The sequence below is a fragment of the Saccopteryx leptura genome, chromosome 5 (assembly GCF_036850995.1).
Source record: "Saccopteryx leptura isolate mSacLep1 chromosome 5, mSacLep1_pri_phased_curated, whole genome shotgun sequence".
NCBI classification, from domain to species: Eukaryota; Metazoa; Chordata; class Mammalia; order Chiroptera; family Emballonuridae; genus Saccopteryx; species Saccopteryx leptura.
In genome coordinates this window covers 1,495,548-1,522,808 of record NC_089507.1, presented here as the reverse complement: position 1 = coordinate 1,522,808, position 27,261 = coordinate 1,495,548, and the positions used below count along the sequence as shown (strand labels likewise).

General features: G+C 47.7%; 1 protein-coding gene across 2 annotated transcripts in view; it reads right to left on the bottom strand.

Moving 5' to 3' along the window:
- Positions 1 to 27,261, bottom strand: part of FAM193A (family with sequence similarity 193 member A) — a 133,471-nt gene that overhangs the window by 44,446 nt on the left and 61,764 nt on the right. The window contains exons 3-5 of one of the 2 annotated variants that reach the window (XM_066385658.1): positions 11,623 to 11,756; positions 10,956 to 11,123; positions 6,491 to 6,725 (exon numbers count right to left, since the gene is read on the bottom strand). In XM_066385658.1, the coding sequence (XP_066241755.1) occupies positions 6,491 to 6,725; positions 10,956 to 11,123; positions 11,623 to 11,756 (537 nt within the window). The remainder of the gene's footprint in view (positions 1 to 6,490; positions 6,726 to 10,955; positions 11,124 to 11,622; positions 11,757 to 27,261) is intronic. The other variant, XM_066385659.1, reaches the window with a different exon arrangement.

The window sequence follows — 27,261 nt, the reverse complement described above, 5'->3', positions numbered from 1 at the left end:
GAGCCCTCTCTGCCTCCCTCTCCCACTCACACACAGGAGGGAGCCCTCTCTGCCTCCCTCTCACACTCACACACAGGAGGGAGCCCTCTCTGCCTCCCTCTCACACTCACACACAGGAGGGAGCCCTCTCTGCCTCCCTCTCACACTCACACACAGGAGGGAGCCCTCTCTGCCTCCCTCTCACACTCACACACAGGAGGGAGCCCTCTCTGCCTCCCTCTCCCACTCACACACAGGAGGGAGGAGGCGGGCCCACCCAGGGGAGGGGGCTGAGAATGGGGAGAAACAACTGCACAGGCTTGGTCGTTCCTTACAATTACACTTTCAAATGTATCGAAAACCCTACTTTTCACACCATTTAAATGCATACATACACATCCTAATGCCAAAGAACAGTCACCTTCTAGCCTGTCTCAAGAATGGCCCCTTCTGACAGATGTCAACTGCTCTGCAAGTGACACCCGTGGAAGGTCAGGTCTCTCGCTTCCCAAATGAACCTGGACAAACCCACCACTTAGACAACAACTTGTAAACATCTGGTGGTGTGCTGGCCATCAGGGAGGGTGACATCACGAGGTCTGCTCGCCCTCAACACTAGGTGACCAGCAGTGAGCAGCCTTCCCTTCTGACAGGTCTTGCTGTGACCGTGCCCATGTGAGCCCACGCTCCCATCAGTGAGCTCCACGCACACGACTGTGCGCTGTAAGGCTCCTTCTCTCATGACCGCCGGCTCGGAACCCGCACTCTGCCCCGGCACTGCACAGCCCCTCGGGCGCGGGCTCCTCCGTGACAACACGCAGCGTGGTCTGCGCCTGTTTACAATTCAGCCAGACAGAACCATCACACTCAAAGGCGTCAGGAAAGGGCCTGCACGCAGATGCCACCGCGTGTCCCTGAGAGCACAATGCTGTGAGCACGTGGCTCTCCCCGTCAGTCCCTCTGGACCCCAGCAACGTGAACAGCTGGAGCCAGGACCGGGTGAGCCCCCCTCGCTGTCGGTGCCCTGTGCTCCTCTCACTATGTGCTGTCCCCAAGCAAACTCCCACTTCAGACAGCATCTCTCAGCCAGTACTCAACACAGGGAAGCAGGGTCCAGAAGACGATCCTGGGCTGATATACTCAGCCCCAGAATGAAACTGGCCACAGACAATGTGCTGAAAGGACTCACATCACAGACGTGAGCAGAGCTCTGTGCACAGGGACACAGAGACTAATGCAGCTGGCCCCGTCTCCCAGCAGTCCTCAGGGGACAGAGGAGCAGGCAGGGATCCAACCTTCGATCGATCGTCTCCACAACAAAGAGCAGGCGGGAGCTAAGGCAGCTGCAGACCAGGTGTGGCTCGCTGGAGGAGGAGAGGGCAGCACCCCAGGACAGCTGGTGGCCCTACCTGCCAGCCTGCGAGCAGCCACACCTCTGGGGGCCCACAGCTCTGGGCTTCTGGGCTGACGTGAACCAAAGGTAACGGGGCAAAGACTGATGACGCAGGATATTTGGCATTCTCTCTGAAATCTGAAGTACATTTCCCGATGAGCCATGTGGACAAAACAGTACTGAAGATCCCAAACACACATCACCACCAGGGACCAGCAGGGTGAGCGCATGGACCCAGCGGAGCTGGGTGCTCCCTGAGGCCAGCACTGCCCTCACCCCAGCCCACAGGCAGAGCTGCTCCAGCACAGGGGGGGAGCGTCTGCAGGGCGTGTGCGGCCACAGCCACTCCTGGGGCGGGGGGGGGGGGGGGGGGGGGGGGCGGGCAGGGACTGACATGGCCAGGCCACCTGTGTGGGCCGGCAGAGAAAGCCCCCACTGGCTGGCAGGCTCTTCCATCTTGGCCAGTCTCACTTCCCCATTCAAATGTAAATGTCGGGGGTTTAAAATCAAGTCCAGCAGTAGACCTTGAGAAACCGCAAAATATTCACAATTCCCATGTCTTTGTGAATGGATATTAGATTTCATGATTACAAATGAGAAAGGCATTTCCCAGAGGACTGGGGACATCAAGTCTAGTACTAATTTTATTTTAATATTTAGTAAGTAGAAAAATGTGACCCTATTACTCTGTTAGGTCCCCGGTGCAGTGTGCAACGAACCCCCCAAATGTACTTCCTAGAAGGTCGCGTTTGTAGAAATGCCTTTCCATGTAAATGCACCCAAGGTCTGCAGAGCCGAACACAGGGCTTTGTTCCTGAGAAGCCGGAGATTCTCTGCAGAGAGCCAACCGGCTCTGTCCACACAGCAAGGGAACCTGCTGCTTCAAGGAACACAACTGACCCAATCTGCAGCCAGTCATCTACTCTGAGCTTTCAAGCAAAAGTGAGACCTTGGGAGAATCTGTATTTGCCTCTGCGGCCTTGGAGCTCCTCCACATTTAAAGACCTTTCTGCTCGGTCATTTCTTATATCGAGAACCGTGGTGTTGAAGACAACTCAGTGAACCGGTGTTTTCCAAAGGACCGGCACGTGCTGCTATGAAACCAGCGGGTGCAAGTCCACGCTGAGTGGGCTGTGCCTGAGGGGTCCCCTGGGAGTGTGTGGTCAGCTCCATGATCTGGTTTCAGAGTCTTCGCTGAAGCCTAGCGGGGCTTGGGTGTGCTTTCAAGGAAGAGTAGCCACAGTGATCTGAAAGACTTAGACTATATTCCTCCTTTTCCCAAACACGCATCTGTGCAAAGCCTTCAGCAGCTTCAACCAAGACCCCTCCAACAGCAAGCCGAGGGCGCTGAGAATCCAGGTCCCGTATCAAGCCAGACACCAGACTTGTAAAATGTAAATGACAGCCTCTCTTCTAACCAAACGTTTTCTTTCGAAAAAGTTATTTTTTAGGCCCTGGCCGGTTGGCTCAGCGGTAGAGCGTCGGCCTAGCGTGCGGAGGACCCGGGTTCGATCCCCGGCCAGGGCACATAGGAGAAGCGCCCATTTGCTTCTCCACCCTTCCGCCGCGCTTTCCTCTCTGTCTCTCTCTTCCCCACCCGCAGCCAAGGCTCCATTGGAGCAAAGATGGCCCGGCGCTGGGCATGGCTCTGTGGCCTCTGCCTCAGGCGCTAGAGTGGCTCTGGTCGCAATATGGCGACGCCCAGGATGGGCAGAGCATCGCCCCCTGGGGGGCAGAGCACCGCCCCTGGTGGGCGTGCCGGGTGGATCCCGGTCGGGCGCATGCGGGAGTCTGTCTGACTATCTCTCCCTGTTTCCAGCTTCAGAAGAAAAAAATAAAAAAAAATAAAAAAAAATAAAAAAAAAAAAAAGAAAAAGTTATTTTTTATTTAAAAAAATGCTATTTGTGTTATATAATGGGCTCATTATCGTTACTCTTTAAAGATTTTATTTATTAATTTTAGGGGGGGGCAGGAAGCATCAACTCATAGTAGTTGCTTCTCGTACGTGCCTGGACCAGACAAGCCCAGGGCTTTGAACCATGACCTCAGCATTCCAGGTCTACACTTCGAGCCAGTGCGCTTGGGAGCTGCAGATTCTTTAGACTGCGGGAATACCAGTGTGGGCCAGGAAGGATACTGTGATCAGTTTGTGAGCCTTCTTGAATCCTCATTTGAATACCCCGACCATAAAGAGATTTTTGAGCTAACTGGGAAACTTTTGTATGGACTGGGTGTTAGTCAACAGAAATAAACCATTGTCGCCTGACTGGTGGTGGCACAGTGGATGATAGAGTGTTGACCTGGGGCATTGAGGTCGCAGGTTCAAAGCCCTGAGGTCGCGGCTTGAGCGTGGGATCATCGACATGATCTCAAGGTCACTGGTTTGAGCAAGAGGGGACTGGTTCCGCTTGAGCCAACCGGTCAGGGCACATATGAGAAGCAAACAATGAACAACAAAAGTGACACAACCATGATTTGCTGCTTCTCTCTAAAAAAAAGAAAACCAAAAGAAACCACTGTCTGTTTTGTGGGCATGACAATGGTCTGTGGTTACATAAAGTGATGTCAAGTCCTCCAGAGTGACCTGCTGCTGCTTGACTTTACTGGGAACCCGAAATCACAGCAAAGTCACTTCTAGGCTCGAGGTTCACACGACACCAACAGCGTCTGTTCAGACAACACATCTGAGGCAGCAGCCTTAATTACAAAATCCCTAGGAGCCCCGGTGAGGCAGCACAGTTGGTTACAGAGCACTGTCCCAATATACAAAGGGTGTGGGTTCAATCCTCAGTCAGGGCACATAAAGGAATCACCAGTAAGTGCATAAATAAGTGGAGAAACAAATCGATGTGTCTGTCTCTCAAATAAACATATAAATGAAAATAAATTCAAAATCTCTGGGAGGCTAGGCTGTACTTGCCCACCCACGCTACCCCCAAGTCACAGTGGGCAATGTCTCTGCTTCCCCCTTACACTGGGGGTGAGCACGTCCACGGTCCCAGCATCATGCACAGACCCTGCCCTGGGATGGACTGGGACGGACTGGGCTGCTGCCTCTGTCCCCAGGACTGGAAGAAATTCTTGGGCAGTGCTGGCTTTTGAGCATGTGAATTCCTCAGCTCTGAGCTTCTCCCTCTCAAGCCTCTCAGCAATGTGCTACAACAGATTTTGTCTTGCCTGGCTTGCTCTTCAGGAATGCACTTGTTTCCCTGGGAGGGAAGCCACCAGGGCACCTCGTCTGCTGTGCTACTGGAAACCAAAGTGAGAATCTCTGTGCGAAGGGGAAATGAATCACAGAGCAAAGAGCTGTACTTTGTGCCCAAAGTTCATGTGTTCTTTTCAGACCATAAGAAAACATCTCTGTGTAATCAAATCTCTAGAAATTTGTTCCAATAAACATGGTTCCTACTAATTTAAAAAATACTTTTTATTTATTGACTTGAGAGAGAGAGAAAGAGAGAGAAAGAGAGAGAAAGATCAACCTGCTGCTCCACTCGTCCATGCACCCACTGGTTGCATCTTGAATGTGCCCTGACCAGGGATCGAACCTGCAGCCTTGGAGCATCAGGACAATGTTCTAACCAGCTGAGTTACCTAGCCCTACCAAACTAATTTTTATCAGCTTCACAAAACAGCATCCCACTCTGACTGTACAGAGGTCCTGCACGTAGGCGGCACAGCCTGGGCACGACGGCAGGTCCAGGCAGGAGACACGCTGAGCCATGGTCCACGTCCCCCGAGACTCAGGAGGGTGCCCAGGCGCTGTCAGAGGAGGTGACACGGACACGTCACCTGAGGAGCAAGGAGACGCTCAGGAAGCAGAGTGGGGGAGGGATGCTGCAGACCACGGTACGGCAGTCGAGGCGGGCATGCAAGGCCAGCTCCGCCTGCACAGGGGCTGCTGCTCCGCTGCCAGACACTGGTCCTGAGCAGGGGTCACCGCCCGGCACCACCCACCAGCTCGTCTCACGAGCAGAGCTTCCCTCAAGGCACCAGGGAGCCGCTGAAGGAGGAGCCATGTCTACTACAGCAATGCCTGAGGGAGTCCCTGAAACCCCGAAATTACTTGAAAAATTGTAAGTATATAAACTTTTCTGGCGAGAACGTCTATCAACTTTAGAATCACATAAAGACCCATTATGCTTAAAATCTTAGAAACCACTTACTATATTTGTTTCAAAGTGTAGTTTTACCACTAAGAAAGAACCCAGCACTAGCCCAGGGAAGTACCATTTAATGCAATTTGAGTGGGCCCTGGCCAGATAGCTCCACTGGTTAGAGCATCGTTCTCATACGCCAAGGTTGTGAGTTCAATCCCTGGTCAGGACGCATAAAAGAATCAAGCAATGAAAGCATAAATAAGTGGAACAACAAATCCCGTTTCTCTCTCTCTTTTTCCCTTCCTCTATAAAATCAACCAATAAATAAAGCTGTTAAAAAACTTAAGTGATGAAAAACTCCATGGACTGTTGTTAGTTTCAACAGGTGCTTCTGTGACAGTCAAGAGACAAGAGGCTGTCTCCGCGGGGAGCGTGGTCCCCTTCCAACCAGCAGGGTGCTGAGGCTGTCTCCTATCAACCCCAGTGCACCCCGTCTCCAGTAATTGCTTTCCACAGCACACCCCACCCCATTTCACTCCCGGCGGCAGCCTAAGCCCAAAGGAGAATGCCATCTCCTTCAGCAGGACTGCATGGAGCCTGCAGGGTGGGATGCACCTGTCCTTCCCCCACACTGGACTGTGCAGTGGATCCAGGACTGAAAGGTCCCAGGGCTATGAGCAGGTGCCCCCCGAGTGCACCCCATCAAACCCAGGCCTCTGCTGACAACAGTCAGCAGCTGACAGTGCAGCCCTTCTCTCTCACCCCTGCTGACGCACACTCCCACTGCTTCCAGTGCCTGTCTCACTCCCCAGGTCTCATGTTCCACAAACAGTGTGTCACCACCTGTCCCTCCACTTGAGGCTCTGTGCGGCAGCAGACAGGAGGAGAGAGACAGAGGGTGCCGCCCACACGCCGCAGGGGCGGGACCACGACCGTGCGCCACGCCAACAGCACGCCTCAGCTTCCCCTACCACTCAGCTGTCCGTCCCCCACGGCCAGAAAAAGGTGCTCTCTCACCAGAGTGCAGAGGAAGGTGCTGATGGTGCGCGCCGCCTGGCAGAGGCTGCCGTACTCCTCCAGCAGCAGGGAGATGAACTGGTGGGCCTGCGGCGGGCCCTGCAGGCTGGAGGGCGCCCTCACGCGGGCCGCGGCGGAGAGCTGTCGCAGGAGGCGGACCTTCATCTCCAGCACATACTCGCGGGCTTGTTGCTCCAGCCGCTGGTAGAGCTGGTACGGGTCCCTCTCGCAGAGCCTGCACAGAGAAGGACAGTCACCACTCACCCGTGACCACCCGGCTCCCTCGGAGGGACGTTTTGTATCTGGGAGCATGCTTCCTGAAGCCTTTCCCCAGGTGCCCACCTGAAACAACACCATCTTCTCACAACTCGGGAGAGGTACATTTGCCCAACTCAATTCCAGGAACTTCCCCATGCCAGCCATCCCATAAGGGCCAGAAGAACCCGACATTTGCCGAGAGCTTACTCTGTGCCAGCTCCGTTTCCCCCTGCACGGACTCTGTCACCCCCCAGGAGTCTCTGTCTCCCCCTTGCACTGACTCAGTCTCCCACACAGGCTGGGGAAGGTGTTGGAACCCAAACAGCCAGCAGGTGGCAGAGCAGACACACCAGTGCCTCGGGGGCTGGCTGGAGATGCGCATTCCCAACCGCTGGACCACTGAACTGGAAGTACAGGCGACTGACCTGACGGTGGCGCAGTGGGTGGAGCGTCAACCTGGGACTCTGAGGTCCCAGGTTCGAAACCCTGAGATTGCCGGCTTGAGTGCAGGCACACCAGCTTGAGCGCAGGGTTGCCGGCTTGAGCGTGGGATCACAGACACGACCCCATGTCACCGGCTTGAGCCCCAAGGTCACTGGCTTGAACAAGGGGTCACTGGCCCATACGGAGGCCCTCAGTCAAGTCAGTATGAGAAAGCAATCAATGAACAACTAAAGTGTCACAACTATGAGTTGATCTCATCTCCCTTTCTGTCTGTCTCGGTCTGTCCCTCTGTCTCTCTCTAAATAAAAGAAATCGTAGGTGACTGAGACAATTATGCTTGAATGCTGATATGTCAGGTGAGGAACATACCCCCAGTGAGGTGACTTCTATGTTGGGAGACTGTCCCACACTGCTCTTTCCTTCTTTCTAGGAATTTAATATACAATCCAAATGGGCTTATGTTATTTTTATAACCAGGGAAACTTAGAGACAGTATATCTCTTTTTTAATTATCCCAACAAAAATCCTATAAAAGTATAAAAAATAAAATTTATACACTGAAAAGCAAGAAAATTAATGCATGCCCCCCCAACCCACTCCAGGCCACAATAACAGTTAACGTTTTCATGAATTTCTTTTCTAACTTGTTCTACAATGTTTGGCATTACTTTTAATTGTGTGTCTCTGAGGAGCCTCTAGATGGAAACCGAGGACCACCGAAGCAATAATCCAACACACCTATCCTGCTCCATAAGTGGGAGAAGCCACCCCATTAGACACAAGGTCTAAGACATAGTAAGCTAGAGTTCTTGCTTTTTATAAGAAATCATAGTCACTTTAAAGTTTCACTCCACCTTGGCTGCAAAAGACAAGCGCCAAGTAAAATCCTGCAACGGAATGTGTGACATCTGCTATAACGTGGCTGGAGACACAGTAAGAGCCGATGGGATTCCCAGTACACTTCACACAGGTAAACTAATGTTTTAGCATAACTGTCATCTGAAACAGAATGTATTTTATCTGTTAAAGAAAAGCCACACAGCCTGACCAGGTGGTGGAGCAGTGGACAGAGCATCAACCGGGGACACTGAGGACCCACTTTCAAAACCCCCAAGTCTCCAGCTTGAGTGCAGGCTCATCTGGCTTAAGCACAGGTTTGCCAGCTTGAACCCAAAGGTTGGTGAATTGAAGCCCAAGGTCTCTGAAAGGTCACTGGCTTGAGCAAGAGGTCACTGGCTCAGCTGGAGCCCCCACCCCTATCAAGGCACATATGCGAAGCAATCAATGAACGACTGAAGTGCCACAGCTACGAGTGAGTTGATGCTTCTCACCTCTCTCCCTTCCTGTCTGTCGGTCCCTGCCTGTCCCCCCTCCTCCCATGAAGAAAAAAAAGAGAAAAGCCACAGAACTCAAATGAACTGGACGCAGTTCCTTCTTAGTTCTTTGGCATGGTGAGATTAGACATACGTTTTATCTTACTTCCCTGCCCCTTTCTGCATCTTACATATTTAATGAAACAGACATGTAGTACTTCTGCAAAGTCTTTTTAAAGTTTCATGGCCGCTGTCTGAAGAGCCTATGGAGGCACATCCACACGCAACTGCAGCACAGACTGCACAGTGGACAGGGGCACCGTGGCACCCACGCGAGTGGTGAAGGAGCCAGGTAAGCAGGGTCGGCCAGCTACATGCATGCACACACATAACGCAGGGCCAGGTGGGAGCAGAACAGTAAAATGAAGGTCAGGGTGACGGGTGGTGGGAGGCGCTCAGACTGTAGACAGGAAGCCTCTTTGAGAAGGTGGCTGCAGACTAATGTGAATGATAGAAGGGAGAAGAAAAAAAGAGAGACCCTGAAAAAGGAAAACCGTTCCAGACAGAGAGCCAATGCCAAGGTGCCAGGGCAGAAATGAAGGGTATGAGAGTGGGGAGGGGAGGCAGGAGGCCGGGGCAGAGCCGATCACCCAGGATGCCACGGCCAGAGAGAGGAGCAAAGCGTTCTCTCCACTGGCCGGACAGCTCTTGGAAACAGCCTTTACAGACATACCTTTCCTGCTTGCATTTAAACAAAACAAGTGCTCTGGCCCTGGCCGGATGGCACCGTGGAGAAAGTGTCACCTTGGTGCACCAAGGTCACGGGTTCCATTCCTGGTCAGGGCATGATGAGAAGCCATCAGTGAGTGCACAACTAAATGGAACAATGAGTTGCTGTTTCTTTCTCTCTCTCTCTCTCTCTCTCTCTCTCTCTCTCAAATCAAAAGAAAAAAAAAATAACAAGTGTTCTTGGAAATTCAAAGACTAGAAAAAATATAGTATATACCAGTGTTTTTCAACTGCCAGAAATTTCATGCCGGTGTGTGAGAATTAACCATCCTGATGTTGTATGGAGATTATAGACCCAAAGATCTTAGACAAATTCACTGATGCTTAGCTTAGGGTAATTTCTGCCCTAGAGGTAGGTCCCTGAAACAATTCTACTATTTCCATTGCCCACGTGTCAGAAGGCTGAAAACCACTGGTGTAGGCGACAACACACTCTGATGGGACGTGAGGTGTCTACATTCTAACAGTGTGTTTCACTATTAGAGCACTGCTGCTTCCCAAACCTCAGCCATCCACAGGTTACCACCACCATCTCCGCCACACTTCCCTCCTCTGCACTATCATTTGCTGAATATTTTCTTCCAATCGTCTTTTATTTCACTTTAGCCTCTTACGCATTCGTAAGCTGTGAAGTCACGGAGGGTTTTGTGTGCAGGTTATATACACTGCTCACAAACATTAGGGGGTATTTTATCATTTCATATTCATTTTGAAATATCCTCTAATGTTTGTGAGCAGTAAATTTTTTCCTAATACTCCCTGGGAAACCTAACTTCAAAAATGGCACATACCACCCGGAACCATGTCAAGGAACAGCAGAGGTCCGCAGGTCCAATCCTGAACACGCTGACCGAATTCACCAACTATACTGCTCACAAACATTAGGGGATATTTCAAAATGAATATGAGGCGATAAAATATCCCCTAATGTTTGTGAGCAGTATAGTTATTAACACAGGCCACGGCCAGGCACTACTCCCAGGTCCAGTGGAAAGGACACCGTACAGTGAACGCGTGTATACCCCCACAAAGGTTCTGCATTCACAATGAGACAAAAAGAAACCCAGATGAGACTCGACCAATGAAATGTCTAGCTCAATTTATCACTTTTATTTGGAACATTTCAAACAAGAAAATAAAAAGATGCCAAAACTGTAACGAGAAGCCAGTCACATTCACCTCACATCTGTGTTGTCCGAGCACGAGGAGCCTGCTGCAGAGTGGACGCCACACCGCGAGCCGCCTCCCGCCTGAGAAGCCCGTGGCAGGACCAGCCCCAGCGGCTGCCCGCTCCCACCCCGGGCACATTCTCAGGCGGCCCGGCTGCACGGAGCCTCAGTTTCCTCACCTGGTGGACGGACAGCTGCCGAACTTCCTTCCTTGGGTTGAGCAAGTGCCCAGCATCATCCCCGGCACAGTAAGTACTAGTGTCAACCTCAACACTAAGAAATGACAGAAGCATGTCACTTCACTTTGATTACAGAGGCGATCAGTGTTTAGCAAACGAGAATCTGAAGCTCTGTGCAGAGGGCTCACTCTGGCCAGCTGTCTGCTGAGGACCCGCAGTGTACCCGGACCCTGAGAGCAGAGCCCCCCAGGCAGAGGCCAGGCTCCCAGGGCACAGGCGAGGGGGAGGGACGTGACATGGGGGACATGTGTACCTATCCACGAGCTCCTTCACCCCCTCCTTGTCGGGCACCAGGGACTGGTCCTGGTCGTCTGCCAGCGGGGTCCCCGCCTGGCGGTAAATGCAGCGGACCGTGTAGCGGACTTCAGACCAGTAGTTCTGCAGCTGCTGCGGCTCCCGGTCTGTCTCTGCCGAGACCTCTCTGTGAAGGGGCACAAGGGAAAAAAGGGTCAGCCGGCGCGATCCTCGCCACCCCCCACCCCTCACGGCCCCACTCACCCACACCCAGCTCCCTCTCCCTCCATCGGGCTCTGCTGTCAGTGCAGCTGGCCAGCACAGCCCCAGGGTGCCCTCACATGTCCAGTCCTAGAGGACCTGATCTCCTGGAGACATCAGTTCCCCTTCCACGACAGGGATCGGGAATGCTGACCAGCCTGGCTCCCCGGCTCCAGGCAGCCTACCCTGGCCCCAGTCCACTCCACCAACCCTGGGTTCTGATGACTGAGCCCTGGGGCTCCTGTCCCTCCCCGTACTAGCTCCCTCCTATTAGTCCTCAAGGTGGGAAGGAGGGAGGAGCCTCACTCAGCCGGGTCTCCCTTAGAATTGCCGGCCACCAATTCCCTCTCAAGAGTATGTGGCCTTTATGAAGCAGCCCCAGCACCCACTCGGTGGCCCCGCCTTATGTCCTGTGCCCACGGTACCTGCGCTCGCTGCAAGCCTCACAGGCACATGGTGTGTCCGACGGTGGCGGCTGGGCACCCAGAGCCAGCCTCCCGCTGCCTGCCTCCGCTGGGGACCCGCCCACAGGGCCGTGGAGAAGGAAGTCCTGGCCCTGCTTGAAGGAGAACAGCACGGACTAGTCATGTTCAAATGCTCATGCACAGATTTCAGAAAAATACCTGTTAGAAAGCACATAAAACTGAGACACGGAAAATTTCTGAACCCTCCTTACACGTGAATCTTTTTCTGACTCCCAAAAATTTTATTTAGAAGCCGTTAGTTATTTGACAGTTACAAACATAATCCCATGAGGCCAGTGAACAACTTCTTTCTTCTAAAAAGTGCAGTCCTGCCCACAGCACACTAAGCAGCACAGGGTGATCACTCCAGCAGGCGCTGCCAGGAAATGACGTGGCCAGTCACCTGCGAGGCACTGAGTGGAAACCTGGTGTTCACTACAGCCCAGTGCCCAGAGGTCTCCTGCCCACAGACTCCCATAAGCTGTGCCACCTGCTCCAACTGACGGAAGAGAACATTCTGGGTCAGATGGATGGAGCAGCCTCAGACCTTTTGTACCTCCATCTCTGCAGCACCTAAAAGATATCACCAACAGCCACTACAGACAGCGAAGACAACCTGGGGCCCCAGCCCAAAACCCTTTCCCTCCCTCCACTTCTGTCTCAGAACACAATCGCACTACTGACCCAGCAGGCACCTTCTCCCTTGGGGACGGACCCAGAGAGGACTCTTTATTTCACTGTAGCCTCTCCTTACGCATTCGTAAGCTGTGAAGTCATGGTGGGTTTTGTGTGCAGGTTATATATACTGATCACAAACATTAGGGGGTATTTTATCATTTCATATTCATTTTTAAATATCCCCTAATGTTTGTGAGCAGTAAATTTTTTCCTAATTTTTCCTAGTCTTAGAGCTGGAGGCTCCCACAAGGTAAAGACAGGTACTAGACCCCAGGGCTCCCTAACAGGGCAGCCAGTGCCCAACAGCCTAGGGGAAGGGCAGTCCCAGGCAGACTCCTGAAGAAACCTGTCATGTACAGGGAGGTAACTGCACAGATCCTCCTGTCACTCCTCACGTCTGCGTGTCCCAGGGGGGCCCGGGTCTTTCCCGCAGCTGGGCGCCTAGGCCCCTCCGTGAAGGCGCGCTCTCTGGTCCTGCCCACCTGCCTCCAGCACTAGGCAGCCCCACAGCTCCATGTCCCTCTGCCCCGCTTCCAGCCCAGTCTAACCCGGCCACCACCTGCCTGGGCGCCTGCGGCGACAGCTCGGCTGGCTCTTCCCCACTGAGATCCCTTCTCCAAGCAGCAGCCAGAGTGACTCCAGATGCAAGAGGTCGGCAGTCCCTGCCCAGAACCTTCCACATGGGGACACAGACTAACTTCCCTACCGCAGCCTTCCAGGTTCCCAGCACAGACTCAGGCTATGTCACCCCACGCATACCGCCGCCTGGGCGCTAACCCACTCCACCTCTGATGACAGAATCCTCTCTCCCTATCACGCGTCCGTGAAAAGGTCAACACCTACTCAGGGAGGCAGGATGAACCAGCCATCACTGGCCTCTTGGTGCCAAACTCACCCTCCCTGGCCGTGCCATGCCCGGCCTTGCCAGCAGAGAGTGCTACGGGAGGAAGGCAGAGGCAGGTCTCCCTCCCGCCCACTTTTCTCCTGCTCCTAACCAACCAGGGGCGTGGGGAACCTGGCGAGCCCACCAACCAGCCTCTCCGTTGTTCCCGGTCCCACCCTCACCCTCTCCAGAGACGGCCTCTTTTGAGGAGTCCCCACCCCGCCTCCAAGTGACTGCTCCTTTAGTTCCTTTCACAGATCTGGGTAGCTCACCTGTTGCTAGTTAATTCTTTATGTTAAGATGTCCCTGTTCAAATGAGTGGTGTGGTGCCCTCCTCCTGACCTCAATCACCCCACATAATCGCCTATGAAATTCTGGTGTTTCTAGCTTTTCCCTGCCTTCATCACTGGGCCATCAGTTCCATGAGAGCAGGACCCTGTCTGGCCTGCTCCCCATGGAGCACCAACAGTGCTGCTTGTCACACAGGACAGACTCCGAGCAGCAACAAGACCCTGGGAAGTGACGTTTTCTGCTGACAAGGGATGAAGCAACGCCTTTAAAGTAGCAACACAATGACTACATAGTAATCCTTACATATGTCACCTTATAGTACTCACTTCACACAGATTTACTCTAGTTACTATTTTTTGTCCAAGTCCAGTGCAATTTAAAAGAAGAGAACAAAACTCACCACGAAAGAATGTAAAATGTACAATGTCCAGCCTCCAGTAACAAAACCAAGCAGTAGGAAAATAAGACACATAACAAGGAGAGAAACCAGTCAACAGAGACCCCAGATAACTGATGATGTTACCGACAGACAAGGATCTGAAACTAGATTACAAACTCCATGTGCTCAAAAGAAGTAGAGGGAGACCCTGGCCAGGTAGCTCATCTGGTTAAGAGCACTGTCCTCAAACACCAAGCTGCAGGTTTGATCCCTGTCAGGGCACACACAAGAATCAACCAAAGAATGCATAAATAAGTGGAACAACAAATTGATGTTTCTCTCTCTCTCTCTTCCTTCCTCTCTCTCCAAAAAATCAATTAAAAAAGAAAAAAAAAACGTAGAGGAAAGCATAAACACAAGGAGGTAAACTGGAGATAAAAAATAAACTTCTAGCCTGACCTGTGGTGGCGCAGTGGATAAAGCGTCAACATGGAAATGCTGAGGTCGCCGGTTCAAAACCCTGGGCTTGCCTGGTCAAGGCACATATGGGAGTTGATGCTTCCAGCTCCTCCCCCCCTTTTCTCTCTCTGTCTCTCCTCTCTCTCTGTCTCTCCCTCTTCTCTCTAAAATGAATAAATAAATAAAAAAAATTAAAAAATAAACTTCTAGAGAGAGGAAAATCTCTTAAAAAGATCAGGTGTCCGAGCCCTGGCTGGTTGGCTCAGTGGTAGAGTACTGGCTCAGCATGCAGACATCCCGGGTTCGATTCCCAGTCAGGGCACACAGGAGAAGTGACCATCTGATTCTCTACCCTTCCCCCTCTCACTTCTCTTTCTCTTTCTCTCTTCTCCTCCCTTCCGGCAGCCATGGCTTGATTAGAGTGGGTTAGCCCCAGGCGCTGAAGATGGCTCTATGGCCTCTGCCTCAAGCACTTAAAAAAAAAAAAGGCTCCTGTGTAACAAAGCAAGATGGGCAGAGCATCGCCCCCTGGTGGGCATGCCTGGTGGATCCCGGTCCAGCACAGGAGTCTGTCTCTACCTCCCCTCCTCTCACTGAATAAAGAAGAAGAAGAAGAAGAAGAAAAAACCAGATGTCCATTTCTGGGTCAATCATCTCGGCCCAAGGGGTGGGAGCTCCTGGTCAATGCAGCGTCCAGTCAATCCACACATGTCTACTGAGGTTTCCCAGGAGGAGGCCCTGCTCAGGGTGCTGGACACACAACCATGAACAGGACACATCCTGGCTTCACAGAGTTAATGTTCTGGTGAGTGAAAATGTGCCAGTTTCCTATCGCTGCTGTAACAAATTACCACAGAATTAGTGGCTTAAATAAATCAACATAAGTGTATTGTTTTACAAAATAAATCTCAAAAGAAAAAATACACAAGACAGACTTAAGAGATTAAATACAGTAATCAATAAGCCTAAAGACAAGCAAAAATAATGCAAAACAAAGCACAGAAACAAGACTAAAAATAATGAACAAAGCATTTGTAAAAGCTCAGATGCCTCATTCACAGGTAATGGTGTTCCACATAGAAAGGGGGCCATACGAACTAGACAGAAACATCAGATAGGATACCGATGATCTGGACAACACCATCGACCAATTTGACTTAGCTAATATTCATGCTACATTCTTTCCAACAACAGCGTTCCAATTCTTTCAAACACACATGAACCATCAACCAAGACTGGCCATAGATCAAATGTCAACAATCTTTTTTTTTTTTAATTTAGTGAGATGAGGGGAGGCAGAGTCAGACTCCCACATGCACTCCAACCAGGATCCACCCGGCAAGCCCACTAGGGGCCGATGCTCTGTTGCTCAGCAACCAAGTTCTTCTTAGCCCCTGAGGTAGTGGACATGGAGCCATCCTCAGCACCCAGGGCCAACTCATTCCAGTCAAGCCATGGCTGTAGGAGGGAAGAAAAGAGAGAGAGAGAAGCAAGAGGGGCAAGGGTGGAGAAGCAGATGGGCGCTTCTCCTGTGTGCCTTGACCAGGAATTGAACCCAGGACTTCCACACACTGGGCTGATGCTCTACCACTGAGCAAACTGGCCAGGGCCCAAATGTCAACAATTAAAAAAAAATTAAATAATATAAATAAGTTCTCAAATTTTAATAGAATTGAGTTAATAATAACAAAAAGAAAGTCAAAAGCTACAAACTTCCGGCTATAAAATGAATGAGTCCTGGGCATGTGATGTGCATAGCATGGTGACTGTAGTTAACAATAATGTGTTTTGTGTTTGACAGTTGCTAAAAGTTCTCATCACAAGAAGAAAATTCTGTAACCATGTGTGGTGATGGACATTAACTAGACTTACTGTGATGATCACTGTTTAATATATACAAACATCAAATCATTGCATTGTACACCTGAAACTAATATAACGTTACATGTCAACTGTATCCCAAGAAAAAAAATCTGGAAAATACTACAAAATATTTGGAATTTAAAAGACACACTTCTAAATAATCCATGTGTCAAAGGATAAATCATAATAAGGGAAATTATAAACTATTTTGAACAAAATGAAAGACAACATACCAGAATTTGGGGGATGCTGCTAAAGCAATGCTTAGATAAAATTTTATGGAATTAAAACATATGTATCAGGAAAGAAAAAAGGTCTCAAATCAATACTGTAAACGTCTACCTTAAGAAGCTAAAGAATAAGAATAAATGTGAAGTAGAAAGAAATAATAATAAACATTAAGGGCAAAATTTAATGAAATAGAAAATGAAAAATCAATTCAACCAAAAGGTAGTTTTTGAAAGAATCAATAAAAATGATAAACCTCTAGGTAGGCTATAAGGGGCAAAAAGAGACAAAACCCAAAATACCTAAATACTAGGAATGAAAGAGACAGGGGTAGTGTATAATCACTACAGACCTCAGAAATTAAGACAATAAGGGAGTATTTTGAACAACTTCACGCAAATACAGTTGACACAAAATGAACAAATTTACCCCCCAACCCAGTTTTATTAAGATATAATTGACATATAGCACTGCATTAGTTTAAGTCGAATGACTTGACTTACATATCAGGTCTACCGGAAAGTTCTGTCCATTTCTATCACAAGTTTCAACACGTAAGCACGTTTATTTGGCGCATGTGTGCCTCTCTCTTTTTATCACTTAATGTATACATACTGACATAGCAAATTAACTAAAACAAAGTTGATTCACGTTAGTCTTATGTGTGAAGCGATAGTGTACCCATGGCTACTGATTAAGTTCATTTACGCCACTGTAATTTTTACAAATTTCAACAAGGAAGAAATGCTACAGAAGCATGTAGAAATTTATTGAAAGTGTTTTGTGAAGGTACAGTTTCTGATAGGACATGCAGAAGATGGTTCGAAAAATTCGAAATAGGTGATTTCGACCTTTCTGATAAGCCACGTTCTGGGAGACCATCTTTGATTGATGACGATGTTATTAAGACATGTTGGAGCAAGATCCTTTTCTGATAACATCGGAGATCGCAGAAAGGCTTAATTCAGCTCAGCAAACCATTTCGGACCATATTCGGAAGATAGGATTGGTGTGGAAATATTCAAGACGGGTGCCACATGAATTAAGTCAGAAGAATTTGGATGATCGAGTCGTCATATGCACATCTCTGCTTGCTTGGAACAAAATCGAGCCCTTCTTGAACTGGATGAGAACTGGGGATGAAAAGTGGATTACCTACGAAAACATCCTAAGGAAAAGGGCATATTGTGAACCCAGAAAACCTAGCCCTTCCACCTCTAAACCAAATTTGACTCTGAATAAGAGAATGTTGTGTATATGGTGGGACAATCGAGGACCAATACATTATGAGCTTTTAAAAACGAACAAAAAGCTCAATTCGGAGAAGTATTGTCAGCAACTAGATAATTTAAAGACAGCAGTCCAAGAAAAGAGGCCGGCGATGTTCAATAGGAAGAACATCATACTGCATCATGATAATGCCAGGCCACATGCTGCTTTGGGGACTCGTCAAAAAATTGCAGAACTAGGCTGGGAAATTCTGTCACATCCACCATATTCCCCGGACTTAGCACCCTCCGACTATCACTTGTTTTTGTCCTTACAACATTTTTTGAAGGGCAAAAAATTCAAAAATGAAGAAGATATCAAACAAGCACTGGTTCAATTTTTCGCATCAAAAGATAAAACATTTTTCAAAAATGGGATATACAAATTGCCCTCACGCTGGCAAGAAATCATTAATAATAATAGCAATTATATTATTTAATAAAGTTTATTGACGGTAAGAAAAATTTGTATTTTGTTTTATTCCAAAAACGGACAGAACTTTCTGGTAGACCGTATATATTATGAAACAACTACACACACTTCTTTAAAGACAAAAGTTAACAAAGCTTACTCATAAAGAAAGATAACCTTTATCAAATACATTGACCTCATAGTTCAAAACCTTCTCAATAAAGCAACTCTGGGTCAAGACAGCTTCACTGAGGAATTCTATGAAACATTTACGCTATAAATAATACCAATGCTACATTTTTCCAAAAAAATTAAAGGAGACTACTTACTAGTTCATTTTATGAGGTATTACTCTGACACCAAAACCAAAACCACACAAAGATACTGTGAGACAAAAGTTTACACACTAATTAGTGTCCTTATGACCACAGATGCAATTATCTTTAACAAAACATTAGTAAATCCAATACAGCAACTTACACAAAGAATAACACACACATGACAACCAACTCCGGATTATCCCAGAAATGCAAAGTTCTTTCAACATTTATTTATTTATATTTATTAGTTTTTAGCAAGAGGAAAGGAGAGAGAGACAGGAACATCCAGCTGTTCCTGTATGCGCCCTGACTGGGGATTGAACCGGCAACCTCTGTGCTTTGGAACGATGCTCTAACCAACCCTGCTATCCAGCTGGGGTTGAAAAGTTATTTCAACATTAAAAAAAAAAAATCACCATAGTTAATTTTAAAAAACTAAAAAATGACTCCACAATCATCTCAATAGGTACAAAAAAAGTTTGGTAAAATTAAATATCCATTCATGATAAGTCTCAGCAAACTAAAAACAGAAGTAAACTTCTTCAAGCTTATCTGCAAAATCCTACAGGTAACACCATACTTAACAGTGAAGGACTAAATGCTTCCCACCTAAGACTGGGAACAAGGAAGAAGGTCTGCTCATACCACTCCTATTCAACATCATATTGGAGATCCTAACCAACGTAATAAGGCAAGAAAAAGTAAAAAACACACAGATTGGAAAGAAAGAAATACATTACTTGTAGATCACGTGATCTGTAAGAACATCCTAAGGAATCTATGAAAATTAGAATAAATGGGACATCACAGGATACAAGCTCAACATATAAGAAACTGTTTCATTTCTATATACTAGCAATAAACAATTGGAAAGTAAAAAAAAAAATTATAACACCATTTAAAATAGCAAGAAAAGGCCCTGGCTGGTTAGCTCAGTTGGTTAGAGCATCATCCCAAAACGACGAGGTTGCAGGTTTGATCCCCGGACAGGGCACATGCAGGAAACAACCAACAGATGAATGACTGAGTTGAACAAATGAATACTTTCCTTCCCCCTCCCTTGTCCATCCCTTCTTCTCTCTCTAAAAAAAATAAAAAATAAAAATTCCATCAATAAATAAACTATTAAACCCTGGCCGGATAGCTTGGTTGGTGCAGCGTCATCCTGAAGAGCAGAGGTTGCTGATTCAATCCCCAGTCAGGGCACATACAGGAACAGCTAGATGTTTCTGTGTCTTTGTCATTCTCTCTCTCTCCCTGTCTCTCTCAAAAAAAAAAAAAAGTGCAAAAATACTTTGGAAAATTTTCAACACACTATGTGCAAATCATATAGTTTAAAGATTACAAAACTATAATACATTTAAAAGATCTAAATTAATGAAGATTCATACCACATTCATGGATAGGAAGACTCAATATTAACAAGTCAATTCTCCCCCAACCTGGTTTATACCTCAACACAGTACCAGTTAAAACCTCAGCAAGTTTTTCTGTAGAAACTAGCAAGACAATTCTAAACGTTTTATGAATATGCAAAGAACCTAGAATAGCCAAAACATTTGAAAAAATAAAGCTGGAGGACCTCCACTCCTTCATTTCACAACTTACTATAAAAAGCTTCTGGAATCAAGACTGTATGGTACTGGCAAAAGGACAGATATATGGGTAAAGTGAAGCATAGAGTCCAGAAGCCAACACACACAGACGGCAGCCACTGAGTTCTGACAGAGATGCTAAGGTAATGCAATGAGAAAAGAAACAGTATTTTCAACAAACAGTTCTGGAAGTGGGCACCCACATACAAAAAGGATGAACAGCAGCTCTTACAAAAGACACAAAACTCCACTCAAAATGGATCACAGATCAAACGTACAATATAAACTCAAACCATAAAGCATCCAGAAAAAAACACAAGGCATAAGATCTTTATAACCTTGGGCAGTAAAGATTTCTTCCATAGAACACATAAAAGTTGATAAATTGGGCTTGATCAAAATGGAAAACGTTTGCTCTTCAAAAAACAGTTTTATATAATGAAAAGGCAAGCTACACACTGGGAGAAAATATTTGAGAAACAGATCTGATAAAGGGCTTGTATTCAGAATATTGAAGATCTCTCACAACTCAGTAAGACAAACCAACCAATTAAAAATAGGTGAAAGATGTGAACAGTCACTTCACCAAAGAGACAGAGGTGGAAAATAAGAACACAAAAAGATGCTCTACAAGTCAGTAAGACAATGCAAATTAAAACCGCGTGGTGACACCATGAGCTACTAGAATGGCTATAATTAAGGACTGTCACTATCCAGCCAACAGGCAAGGATGGAGACCAACAGGAACTCTCATACATGGCTGGAAAACAGTACAAGCACTTTGAAAAACAGCATGACAGTTTCTTATAATATTAATACTAGTCATGCACTTAGCCTATGACCTTGAATGAATTCCTCTCCTAGCTATTTATCAAAGAACTATGTCCACACAAAGACTTGCACTGAAATGTTAGTGGGAGTTTTCTTCCTAACAGCCCAAACCAGGAAGCAGAAATGTCCCTCTACTGCTGATGGAGAAACAAACTGGCTCATCCATACTATGGAATACTGGTCGGAAATAAAAAGGAATGAACTGCTGGCATGTGGACCAAGATGGATGAATCACAAAGACCACTGTTCCATTACCTTCTCTCCTCTCATTCCAACAATTATGGGCAGTAGCAACAAATTATGTCAGCAACCACATTCGTGAAATTCACTTAAAGGAACTGTATGTCTATTATAAACCAAGACCCAACAGGACAAACATTCAGGACAAGGACAAATACTGACAAAGTCTTAAATGGTTGGCTTACACTGGAACTCTACGCCTTATATATAGTAACTATTAAAGAACCTGGTTCCTCAGTGTAAAACACAGGACTTACATTTCAACCACATACATGAGAACCCAGACACAATTGCTGATGTCCACAACCAACCAAGAGTCGTTACAACAGTCAACCTTGTGTGACCTGTGGTGGTGCAGCAGATAAAGCACCAACCTGGAGTACTCAGGTCGCCAGTTCAAAACCCCAGGCTTGCCTGGTCAAGGCACCTAAGAGAAGCAATTACTGTCAGTTGATGCTTCCTGCTTCTCCCCTGCTTCTTCTCTTGAAAATGACTAAATAGAATCTTTAGAAAATAAAAAAATAAGTCAACCTTGAAAACAAAAAAAAATGGAGCATTTGCTGAATAGTCATTGTTAAGATGCTTCAGTGCCACACAGACCTCTTTTTTTTGTTTTTAAGGTGAGAGGAGGAGAGACAGTTGAGATAGACTCCCGCATGTGCCCTGACCAGGATCCACCCGGCAACCCCCAGGTCTGGGGCTTGAATCACCAAGCCATCCTCAGCTCCCAGGGCCACACTAGAACCAACACAGCCTCTGGATGAGAGAGAAGGGGAGAGGGAGGAGGGAGGAGCAGATGGTCGTTTCTCCTGTGTGCCCTGCCCAGGGATCAAAGCCAGGATGTCTGCACGCCCAGCTGATGCTCTACCACTGAGACAACCAGCCAGGGCCCACACAGACCTCTTTAAAGAAAAAAAATAATTTCCCCAAAGTGCCATCTCCCACTCCCAACCAAACTTCTTGTTACTTAAACATATACAAATGTAAAATGCAACATAACTTACATTTTTTATGCCCTGAGAAAGTATAAAAACCCAAACGGTCGATAACTTACAAAAAGCCCTGAAAATCATTAAACTTCAAATACACATTCTCTTGAAGAGACATATGAATGATTTGCTGAAACCATATTGCTATATTCAACACAGGGCTGGTTCCTCCAGGGATCCCAACATGCCTTCCCCCATGATCAGAATACAAACAAAAAAGCGTTTTTAACAGTCCGAGACTTCAAACACATGCATGAAAATACATCCACAGCCCCCAAGGTGTGAACTCTACTGTGCAGGTCTGTGCTGGAAATGTTTTGAAACCCTGAAACACTGCCTTTTGCACATTCATCAGAGGTAGCTCGTTTGATCACTCAAAACCCATTCCCAGGGGACTGCTCTGGGTGAGGCAGGTGGCAGGCACAGCAGCTACAGCGGAGACTCCGAGTGGGCGGCAGCAATGCAGGGGAGCTGCGGTGCCATCCAGAGGGGAGGGGCGTGCCACCCGCGCTCAGACACCCTGCAGGCCGTCTCCTGGTCCTGGTCCCTACAGCTAACCTGCTGTCACTACCTGCCTTGCGGTGCTCTCCTTGCCCAACACCTGGATGCTGACAGGGGGACAACCCTTCAGGCTGGGGCCACGGCACAGTGACGGCTCCACCTCTGACTGGGACTTCACGCTGGCCCGCAACACGGCCAGCCACCAGCTCCCTGCCACCTGCAGTTTCTCATGGAGACAACCTGACACCTTCTCCGCCCCTGTTCCATCCGGCCTGCTAAGTCCACACTCCCTCTCAAAACATCTGGCAACACCTACACTCCAGCCCCATCTGCACGGCAGCCTTGCTGCAAACCCTCTCAACAGAAGGAAGATTCTTCTAGAAAGAGGTCCTGGCTCCCCTATCCCACTGGGACTTATGGGAACCACTACTTGTCTACCTTTCTCCTTCCCACCTGCAATTTCAGATTTTGCCTTCCCAATGCCAAGTGTGAGCAGCAATAAGGGTAACCAGAAGTCAAACACTGCTGGTGGGGAGATACGTGCAACACTCACTTGGGAAACTGAAATTGTCTTGTAAATGTAAGTATTTTACTGACATCTAACCCAGCAACTCCACACCAAGGCTTGTAAGATTAATTTTATGTGTCAACTTGACTGAGCTAAGGGGGGTCCAGGTAGCTGGTAGAACATTATTTTCAGGGGTGCCCGTGAGGGCGTGTCTGGAAGAGGCTGGCATCTGGATAGGCCGACTGAGTGAGAAAGACTGCCCTCCCTGAGAGGGCCCTCCTGCACTCCACTGAGGGGCTGAGTGACCGGAAGGCAGAGGACGGGGCACTCCACTCTCCTGTTTGAGTTGCGGACACCCCCTTCTGCCCATAGGCACCACCAGCACTTGGGTACCAGGGCTGTCAACACAGGCCCTGCCGACACCTCTGGTCCCTCGACTCTCAGGCCTCTGGAATCAGACTGAACGCCACCCCCCACCAGCTTGCTGGGCTCTAGCTTGCAGATGGCAGGCAGTGGGATTCCTCAGCCCCCCAGTGCCACGTGAGCCAATCCTGTAACAAATCTCTCCTTTTTACCTACCTACCTCCTGCCTCCTGGTTCCGTTTCACTAGAGAACCCCGTATGATACAAACCCTAACATCACCCTTATGAATGAGTGTCAGGAGACAGCTATATAAAGGCCCCGATAGCATTTTTTTTATACATACAAAAAAATGAAAAACAATTCTATGGCTTTCAACAAAATTATTGACGAATAAACTGTAGTATAACAATGTGCTGAATTATGTGTGAATTGTATTGTGGGAATTATGAATAACTAATGTTCATAGGAATAAATAAAATCCAGACAGCGTGAGGAATCGTCTCAGCAAAGTAAAGAAGACACAGCAGACCAAACAGCACATACTCTCTTCATAAAGACTGAAGACAAAACGAAATAATTTAATATTTACAGATACACATACAGGCAATAACATTTTTTAAAGGGTTTTTGTTTAAAGGGGAATGAACTGCTCCTTGGCCTTCTGGCTAAGATCAGGTGTAAAAGCAGGATGGTAAATACAGAACTCAAGGACTGGTTACTGGGGAAAGGGGGAAAGGAGGAAAGGAGATGGGGAAGGGGCGTGCACACACAGGGTGAGGACGGCTTGGTGCCCTTTTATTATCCTTCATGACATGGTTCCATGTATGGCATCTGCATATTCACGTACCCATATGCCTCCAACACCACACAGTGCAAAACAGAACTTCGGTGGAGAACTGACCCCAATGCCCAGGTCTGTCCTTCAGTACTTAACACCCCGTGTCCCTCCGGCAGCTCCACACCCTCTTCTACACCTGTCCTCTCCTTCCCTCATTACCGAGCATCTTAAAAGTCAGCACCCTCAGTGGACACTCTCAGCTTCCTCACTGAGTTACTCCTCACACAGTCCAGTCTGCCTTCTGCTCACACCTTCCACCAACACGCCTCTGGCAAACGTCAGATGCAATCTTTGCACTGCCATCTTCAGCATTTCCTGCCTTTCTTGGTCAAGTTTTTGAAACGTCTGTTTGGGTGACTGTTAGGAGCCAGGCCTCTTGGACTCTCATCCTCTCACATCTTGTGGGATGTGCCAAGAAGGCAGGAAGACTGAGCCCCACCCTCCACCCCACTGCTTAGGATGTTGATGCAGCGATGGCCTTGAGCAGGGGTCCCCAAACTTTTTACACAGGGGGCCACTTCACTGTCCCTCAGACCGTTGGAGGACCGGACTATAAAAAAAACTGAACAAGTCCCTATGCACACTGCACATATCTTATTTTAAAGTAAAAAATCAAAACGGGAACAAATACAATATTTAAAATAAAGAACAAGTAAATTTAAATCAATAAATTGATCAGTATTTCAATGGGAACTATGGGCCTGCTTTTGGCTAATGAGATGGTCAATGTCTGGTTCCATATTTGTCACTGCTAGCCGTAACAAGTGATGCAAGTGTGCACAGTTAGTCTAGATCTGGCTGGAGATTTCAGATGTTTCATTCTGGAAAAAGTCTGTTCACAGACATAAGTGCTGCCAAAGATGGTTGCCATTTTGAGTGCATGATTCCTGAGATTAGGATATGTCTCAGAGGGAGAGATGCATAGAAATTAGGCAAGCTGCTTGACTTGAATGCGTCTTTCAGACAGTCACAGCGGTGGGCCTCTTCTGTGGGAAGCCCACTGCTGCATGTTTCCCCTATTATAAGACATCTCCTAAAAATAAGATAGCCCCTGTCTTTTGGGGGTAAAATTAATATAAGACAGGGTCTTATAATAGGGGAAACATGGTGTGTAGTAATGTGGGGGGAGACTTTTGGGCAAAGGGAGGTTATAGGGGCCATTATGTTGCTGTACATTTGGGGGAGTATGGGGGTCATTGTACTGTGTAGTAATGGTTATAGTGCTTTGCCTTTCTTCCTACTTCTGCTGTTATTTCACACTGCTTCCGGTGATGTGGGGCACCGCAGCCGCAGACCGGATATGCATCATATGACATGCTTCCGGAGCCGTGACGCGTGCGTCCCATATCACCAAAAGTAGTACTGTACATGAGCGACGCCTTGCTTTGCATCCGCATCCTGTGCTCCTCTCACTGACCACCAACGAAAGAGGTGCCCCTTCCGGAAGTGCGGCGGGGACTGGATAAATGGCCTTAGGGGGCCGCATGCGGCCTGCGGGCCACAGTTTGGGGACCCCTGGCCTTGAGACAGAGCAGGCGTGCTTACTGCCAGCTATCAGAGCGGCAGGTTCTCACAATCAGGGTTTCTGAGGTGTGACACGGACACGCTGTGCCTCAGCACAGATAATGGGCAAGCTTGTACTCGTCCTCGAGAAGCACACCACACTGTGATAGTCCAGCCCTTGATCTCTGACCCCGGAGTCTCGGTTTTCTGCCAGCACCCAAGAAATAGTAACAAGCTACCTAATTACCTTCAAGTAAAAACCCAACCCCAGACCAACAACTACTGACCACACCATCCCTCAAATGACTACTTTAACTCCGTTCCATGCTCACTCACCTCCACCTTAATGCCAGGTGCCATACAGAACCACCCCTCAGACTCCACTCCTCATTCTCCTCTTGTGTTGGGCTGCAGCAGTGACCAAGGCTGAGGAGGTGAGCACAGTCACCTGTGTGGAGGATTTTCATGACAGCTGCATGACCACCAGCTGCACACAGGGCATCTGACACAAACAGACTGGAACTTGAAAGTGCCAACACCCTTTTGGGATTCCACCTGAAGCCAACAGGGTCAAAGATCTATATGAGTTCTAGCCAAATTAACAACTTAAAAAAGAAGTCAATTTTACCTATACCAATAAAGAATGGGAAAACTACAAAATACCATTTAAAGTAGTATAAACAAAAATCGAATACCTATAGGTAAATGTTTTTGAAAAAATGATGCAATGTCATAAAACTATGAAACATATATAGATGGAGAAAAACTCCATGCTCATGGGCTAGAAGACTCAGTACAGCAAGAAGTTAGTTCTACTGATGTACAGTCAGCACCATTCCAGTCAATGCTCAACTGTGTTCTATATGAGTGCGTGTGCGTGTGTGTGCACACGTGTGTGTGTAACCTGACAAGATAATCTCCAATTATATGGAAATGAAAAGAAGCAAGAATAAGGAAACCATTTTTGAAGAGTAGGAGGTAAGAAGGTGTTCTCTCTACATATGAGATTTGTTACAAAGCTACAGTAATTCAGACAACAAGCTGTTGTTGGCACAAACGAGTCAGTGGGACAAAACAGAGAGCCAGGAACAGAGCCACACGTATCTGGACACCTGGCTTACAACAAAGGTGATGCTACAGGTAAGCAGGGGCAACAGCTGCTTCGTAATGCCACAAGGCAACTGGATATCCACGTAGAAATGCATTAAACTTCACCTTAACTCTACACTATGTAAAATTTTAATTTTGATTCCAGGCAGGTTGTAGGTCTCAATACAGAAGGCAAACAATAAAAGCATAAAGCTGTGCTGTTCGGCAGCCCTGCCATGTATGGCTACTAAGTATTTGAAATGGGAGCAGGAGTTTGAATATTTAGTATGAAAAAAGAAAAAATATCGCATCAATATTGAGTATAGGCTGAATGAGCCACTTCATCCCTGAAACGTCACTT